The sequence below is a fragment of the Myotis lucifugus genome, unplaced genomic scaffold, assembly GCF_000147115.1.
Source record: "Myotis lucifugus unplaced genomic scaffold, Myoluc2.0 scaffold_244, whole genome shotgun sequence".
NCBI classification, from domain to species: Eukaryota; Metazoa; Chordata; class Mammalia; order Chiroptera; family Vespertilionidae; genus Myotis; species Myotis lucifugus.
The window spans coordinates 1,633,430-1,640,881 of record NW_005871292.1 but is presented as its reverse complement, the minus strand read 5'-3'; the positions used below and the strand labels follow the sequence as shown (position 1 = coordinate 1,640,881).

Below are 7,452 nucleotides of genomic sequence, written 5' to 3'. Positions count from 1 at the left end.
TAGCCTTTGCAGGGGGGCAGGAACATGCAGCAGAACCCCGCTGCCTCTCTAGGCCTCTTGTGGGGGCTGCTCCAAAGGAACTGCAGGGTGGCCTTGCCCTGGGGCACCCCTGGAGCCACTTATGGGAAGAACTGAGTCTGGCAAGATATCGTCCCACCTGGAGAGAAGAATGGAGGCCAGGAGCTGGTCGCAGGAGAAAGGTAAATTGACCTCTGCACACAGCAGCGGACTCTCCGCATCTGTCTCTCCTCTGCTTGGTCCTTACCTGCCTGCCTGCCAGTGTTATGGGCAGAGGCCTTTTACTAGTCGGAAAGTAGGAGGGAAGTTTGCTTCTAATCTAGAGGAACTGCCACTCTGATGATACATATTGGGAGATGCTACTCCAAAGTCATTTCCTAGGAAAGAACAACTTAATTTCTGACTGAGACAGGAGGCAAAATAATGACACTGTAATACACTGGAAACTCACAAGAGGGCAGCATTAGAACTGTGAAGAGGAAGTTGGGGAGAAGGGATGCTTCAGCAGGGGGAGGGAAAATATTAGCAGCACCAGAAATAGTCGCAAACAAATACAGAGCCTCTAATACGAGCCAGTCACAATGCCCACTGCTTGACTAGTGTTGTCTCATTTCATCCTCACACAGTCCTTTGATTCAGCTGTGCAGCTGGGCAGGTTGTTCATTAACTCAATTCTAGCCTGTGCTTTGCTCACCAAGCCATGTGCCTGGCACAGGGGGGCCTCTATCCAGGGGAAGCAGCATCCTATCTAATAAAGATGGAATATGCTAATTGACCCTCACACCATTGCAAAGATGGTGGCGCTCACAGCCAATAAGGACGGGAATATGCTAATTGACCCTCACGCCATTGCAAAGATGGTGGCACCCACAGCCAATAAGGAGAGAATATGCTAATTGATTACCTCACCCTCAAAGATGGCAGTGCCCACAGCCACAAGATGGCAGCGCCCAGTCCCCTCAGCCCCGCTGGGGCAGCAGGCGCGCGGCAAGGCTGGGCCCGCCTTGCCGCGCACCTGCCTCTGGAGTCTTCCAGTCCTCTTAGCCCCCCAGCTGCCCAGGGCCGCCCGAGGCTCAGGTAACCAGGGCTGGCCGAGGCTTGTGCTGCTGGCAGTGGCAGCAGCAGAGGTGTGATGGGGGCATCGCCTTCCCCTGATCACCAGGTTGCCTCCCGCCCCTGAGGGCTCCCAGACTGTGAAAGGGGCAGGCCCGGCTGAAGGACCCCAGGGAGTAACTGAAGCCATTATCATCTTTATTTTTCAGGGAGAAAAAATTTTCCCAAGGCCCTACAGCAAGGAAGGGGTAGATGTGGGATGTGATCTTTCAAGGCAGGGCCCCCAAGGTCAGGGGACATTTGGAAAACTTAGGGTATTGGGTTAATGCCTGTCCTTGGGGTCCATTTTACAAAGGTGAATGGTGGCACCCTGAACCCACAAGAAAGCAGGCAGAAGAGAGAGGCCATAAAGGAGGCAGACACTTGGGCATCTGCTCTGACCAGGCCAGGGGTAGAAAGCAGATTTGTTCCTCTGATGATGACAGTGCCATGAACATATAGGAGCACCAAAAGCGGTAGCTATGTGCCCAGCATGCATGAACTGATTTATACAAATTATTTCTTTTCATGCTTAAATGTCTACAAGGTCAAGGAATTTTGTTTTATTTTCTAATATATCCCCAGCACCTAGAAGAGAGCCTAGCACACAGTAGGCTCTCAGTAAATGTTTGCTGCATGAGTGAATACTCACAATAGCCCTCCAAAGCAAGTTTTATTATCTGTTTTATAAACATGGAAACAGGCCAGAGAAGTAACTTGCTGGAGGCTCTGTAGGAGGCAGAAACATGTTAGTTCCCTGCACTGTGGTGATTCCAGAGAGGTTCCCATAACAGCTCAGCTGGCCCCCTGCCCCTCCCATAATGCCAGAGACTATTCTCTCTCCTACTCTCTGGAGCACCTGCTGCTGGGCCACTTCTTCCTGTTATTTGTGTCTCATCCTCATAGGGGAGATTTCAGTTGCTCTCTGGGGCCCATGGGCCTTGCATGATCCTCCCCTGGCATCATCTCCTGACCCCTGGCCCTTGAACCCTAAACCTTCTACCAGTTCCCCCAGTGGGTCAAGCCTGTGCACCTGCCATTCCTTCTGCCTGCAGAGTTTCCTCCAGTGGTTCCCTGCCTCTGTATTATCCTCCCACCACTCAACCCTCCAATCCTCTCATTACGAACTGTAAGCACCACAACAGCAAAGACTTTGTTTTGTCCACTACTTATTGAGATAATATTTACATATCATAAAATTCACCCATTTGGTATGTACAATTCAATGAGTTTTAGTAAATTTACTGAGGTGTGCAACTATCACTAAATCCAATTTAGAACATTTTCATCACCCCAGTCAGATCCCTCATGCTCATTTACAAAACTCCCACTTCCACCCCCATTCCTCAGGCAACCAGTCATCTACTTGTTGTCTCTATAAATGTGCCTATTCTGGACATTTTATATAAATGAAAACATATAATGCTCAGTCTTTAATGTCTGGCTTGTTTCACTTAGCATAATGTTTTTGACGTTCATCTGCATTATAGTACACATGGGTATTCCATTCCTTCTTATTGCAGGTAGTGTTCTATTGTATGGATATGCCACCTGGTTTATCCATTCACTAGCTGATAGGTCACAGATGGATGTTTCCATTTTTTGGCTATTATGACTAATGCTATTTATTTTTTGTTATTTTTTAAATATGTTCTTATTGATTTCAGAGAGAGCAAGGCGGAGAGAGAGAGAGAAAGAGAGAGAGATCAATGATGAGAGAGAATAATTGATCAGTTGCTTCCTGCACGCCCCCTACTGGGGATTGAACCCACAACCCAGGCATGTGCCCTGACCAGGAATCGAACCGTGACCTCCTGGTTCATGGGTCAATGCTCAACCACTGAGCCACACTGGCTGGGCGACTAATGCTATTTGAACATTTATGAGCAAGACTGTGTGGACATATGTTTTTCTTTCTTTTAAGTAGATACCTACTTATAAGGGAATTGGGTCACATGGTAAGTTTATGTTTACCTTTTAAAGACACACTGCTTAAAAGTGACTCCACTATTTTGTATTCTCACCAGCAGTGTGTGAGGATTCTCATTTCTTCACATCCTCAGCAACACTTGACATTATCTGTTTTTACTTATAGCCATTCCAGTAGCATGTGAATAAAATGGTATCTCGTTGTGTTCCATAAATATTTGAATGAATAAATAAATAATATCTGAAGCTGGACAGAACTTGGGTTTGAATTCTGATGGTGATTACCTGGAGCAAGTCACTTCTGCACAGTGAGGCACAAGACATAATGGTGGTACCTTGAGAATCAGAGTATCTGCTATAGATTATATGCCACCTAAAAGGTAGCTGCTATCATCATCACCACCATCATTATTATTATTAATATTATTATTACCATCACCCCAGGGACAAGCCCATACCAGTGACTGGGATGATGGCAACTAACACCTGTTAAGTGCTCATCCTAACATGTCAGGCTCGCTTCTAAGCATTTGATATGTACTAATGCTTTAATCTACACAATAACATATGAGATTGGTACTGTGATCGTCTCTGTTTTAGATGAAAAAGCAGAGATTCAGGGAGTTTACATCACTTGCCCCATATCAGAGTAAATAAATGACGGAGCCGACATTGGACCCAGGCCATATTTACCATCACTGCATCCTGCTTCCTATCCTTACAAGGCAAACTAGACGAGTGCCATGTAGAGAGCAGATAAAATGCAAGTGGAGGATGGGGGAAGGAGAGATGACATCTGCTCAGGCCTGGTGGGGGCATTCCACTGGAGGCTGCCCTAGGAGCCAGGCCTCCACTTGTGGAATTTGCTCTTCATTTTGCATACAGAGATAAAGGCATCTTTTGTGTTATGGCTCAGCAGTGACATCACAGGCACTGCCAGATCTTTATCAGTTCCGTCAGATTAATAGCTAACTGCTCTTGCTCTGGAGGAACCAGCAAGGTGCCGAGTGGCAGAGCACTTGGATTCTTAAATAAGCAGGTGAGTGCTGGGCCCTGAGTAACTATGTGGAGGAGCCGCTTGGCGCTTACTTTACTGGGGGAAGCAATAGGAGACAGGCTGACCCCAGTGGGGAAGGCGTCAGGGGGCATGAGAAAGTGAGGTGGTGACGATGTTCTCTGTGGATTGTTGAGACGCTGCCATCTCTCTCCCTCTCTGTCTCACAACCTCTCTCTCTCTAGTGGCCATCACCATGGACACAAGCCTGGACCCATCCTTCTTCCCCGGCAATCACTGGCTGTACTTCTCCGTGTACCTCTTCACCTTCTTGGTGGGACTCCCACTCAACCTGGTGGCTCTGGTGATCTTCGCCCGCAAGCTGCAGCGCCGCCCAGTGGCCGTGGACCTGATCTTGCTGAACCTGACCCTCTCGGACCTGCTCCTGCTGCTCTTCCTGCCCTTCCGCATGGTGGAGGCGGCCAGCGGCATGCACTGGCGGCTGCCCTTCATTTTCTGCCCCTTAACCAAATTCCTCTTCTTCACCACCATCTATCTCACGTCCCTCTTCCTGACAGCTGTGAGCATCGAGCGCTACCTGAGCGTGGCCTACCCGCTGTGGTACAAGGCCCGGCCAAGGCTCCGACAGGCTGGCCTGGTCAGTGGGGCCTGCTGGCTCCTGGCCGCTGGGCACTGCAGTGTGGTCTTTATCACCGAATTCTCAGGAAACTTTTCCCACAACACCTGCTACCTGGAATTCCAGGAGGAGCAGCTGGCCATTCTCCTGCCTGTCCGGCTGGAGATGGCTGTGGTCCTTTTTGGAATTCCCCTGCTCATCACCAGCTACTGCTACAGCCGCCTGGTGTGCATACTCAGGAGGGGAGCCAGCCACCGGCGGAAGAGGGTGGCAGGGCTAGTGGCAGCCACGATGCTTAACTTCCTCATCTGCTTTGGGCCCTACAACATTTCTCATGTTGTGGGCTACCTCCAGGATAAAAGCCCAGTGTGGAGAAATTACGTGCTACTCCTCAGCACCTTGAATTCTTGTGTTGATCCCTTGGTTTACTACTTCTCATCATCTGGGTTCCAGGCTGACTTTCAGAGGCTGCTGCAAAGGCTGCCTGGGGTCTGGGGCTTCTGGAGGCAGGAGAGCTGCTTGAAACTGAAGAAGAATGAAGAGGAGCAACCTCAGGAGCTGTCCAATGTAGAGAACAGGTAGTGGACTCTAGGAGGGCTGTGGAGCAGGTGGCAAGTGGCCTGAACTGAAAGACATCTCATTCACAGGGCAGTTCCTAGCTCAAGTCAGGCGGGACCTGGGAGTGGCAGGCTGGGGACTGATGCAGTCGGAGCAGAGCAGGCACCCAGCCTTCCTAAGGATGTGCTCACCAAAGCCCAATTCTTGATTTCACCACACTGCCCTCCCTTCCCATCTCCCCACACACTGTGGATTAGGCCTAAGACGTAGTCAAGGTGAGAGAGCTCTGGAGAAAAATGAGCTCTCGGTGACAGCAGCCAGCTCCGGTGCTTTTCTAAGTGTAAAAGAGGAGTTGAGAGCAGTGTCCAGGGCCGAGGGAGCTACCCAGTGACTTGAGACAAGAGAGAAGAGTCTACCCTTCAGAGCCACTGACCTGGCAAGTCAGGAGTGGGACACAGGATCCAGGCACGAAAGAGCATCCTGCTCTCACATGGACTTTTCCAGAAAGTTTCCATTGTTCAATAAATTCAGATTTTCAGGGACATCTATGAAAAAATGACAGAACAAAAATTACCTGAATAAATTTGATAGCAAGCAAAAGTCTTTCCTTATTCTGTTTTCTTATGGTGTACATGTGTCAGGTGGAATTGGTGGGTAGAAGGATTCAGAAGGGAAAGGACTAAACAATAAGATGCCTGAATGCTGGGAGAGGATCTGGGTTGGAGGAATAACAATAATAGCCGACATGTTATTTTCTTCAATCCTCTCAATAACCATGTAGCAGGTAAAATTTCTATTTTATAGATGAGGAAATGGGGCCAGGGAGGTGAAGTCTCTTACCTGAGATCCTACAGCCAGTAAGTGATTAAAATAAAACCTCAAGGTGGGATTAGCTGACTCTGAAGTCCATGCCCCTCACCCACTCTGCTGTTCTCCCTCCAGCTGTGCGTTACCACAGTGATCGGGCCAGTCCATCTTCCAGAGTCAGGGAGGCAGTCTGGCCAGGACAAATGTCAACAGGCCACAGTGAGACATAGAACTACATGCTTCCCTGTGCCCATCTAAGCAGGTAAAGGAAACTGGTAGAGAGATGGTGTGGGGCATCATGCATTCTTGCCATTTGGCAGAACAAGTAGGTGTGTCTCTCACGGGTGAGGGGCTTGCAAGCATGAGTGAAGGTTCTTGGGGGGTGCAAGAAGAAGTCAAACCAGGTTGGATCTACCATGACAGAGGTCAAACGAACTCAATTCTGCAAAAGAGAGCCAACCATTGGGCACCTGACTCACAGTGGATACCAAAAGCTACTCAATATTAGCTGAAACACCATTTCTCAAACATTTTTGTATCATTGTCCCCTAAGGAGTCTTTTAAGATATTTTTTTCCTACTTGGCACCTTGCCTATGACATTTTAATACAACAGATATGCTATATATCTGTTTATGGGTGTGGCCCTTAAGTTGTGCACAAACCATTGTAAGATTTTTTTTTTCCACAGAACTAATTTTCACCTCTTTTGGGGGCAATATTGCCTCACTGAGAATGCAAAAGTTAGAGAAATGGTTGTATCCAATAGTGATAAAGCCTGTCTCACACAACTGTACCAAACAAAGTTTATTCTCTCGCAGGAGCAAAAGACACCACATTCCACAGAGGGAGTGTGAGCGATCTCACAAAAGAAGGGACAGGGGTACTATAGAATTTGGGGGAAGGGTGATGTTTAGGTGAAGTTTCAATGAAGCCACATTTGACAGGCTCACAGCAAAGCAGAGCTGTACATAAAGACAGCAATATCAGGCCTGGACCTAGAACAGCGGTTCTCAACCTGTGGGTCGAGACCCCTTTGGGGGTCAAACGACCCTTTCACAGGGGTTGCCTAAGACCATCGGAAAACACATATATAATTACATATTGTTTTTGTGATTAATCACTATGCTTTAATTATGTTCAATTTGTAACAATGAAAATACATCCTGCATATCAGATATTTACATTACAATTCACAACAGTAGCAAAATTACAGTTATAAAGTAGCAATGAAAATAATTTTTATGGTTGGGGGTCACCACAACATGAGGAACTGTATTAAAGGGTCACGACATTAGAAAGGTTGAGAACCACTGACCTAGAAGAAGAGTCAGGATCCCATTTCTATGGAAAGATACAAAATAAAGACAGAGGTTGAATTTTGCATCTGAAAACTCCTTATCTGAAGCCCTGGGGGCT

At 47.8% G+C, this 7,452-nt stretch overlaps 1 protein-coding gene across 1 annotated transcript; it reads left to right on the top strand.

The window, feature by feature from the left end:
• The first annotated feature begins 4,289 nt into the window (after positions 1–4,289).
• Positions 4,290–5,335, top strand: FFAR3 (free fatty acid receptor 3). Its single transcript, XM_023762333.1, has one exon. The coding sequence runs from the start codon at positions 4,290–4,292 to the stop codon at positions 5,250–5,252; it is 963 nt and encodes a 320-aa protein (XP_023618101.1). The 3' UTR covers positions 5,253–5,335.
• Positions 5,336–7,452: the final 2,117 nt, after the last annotated feature.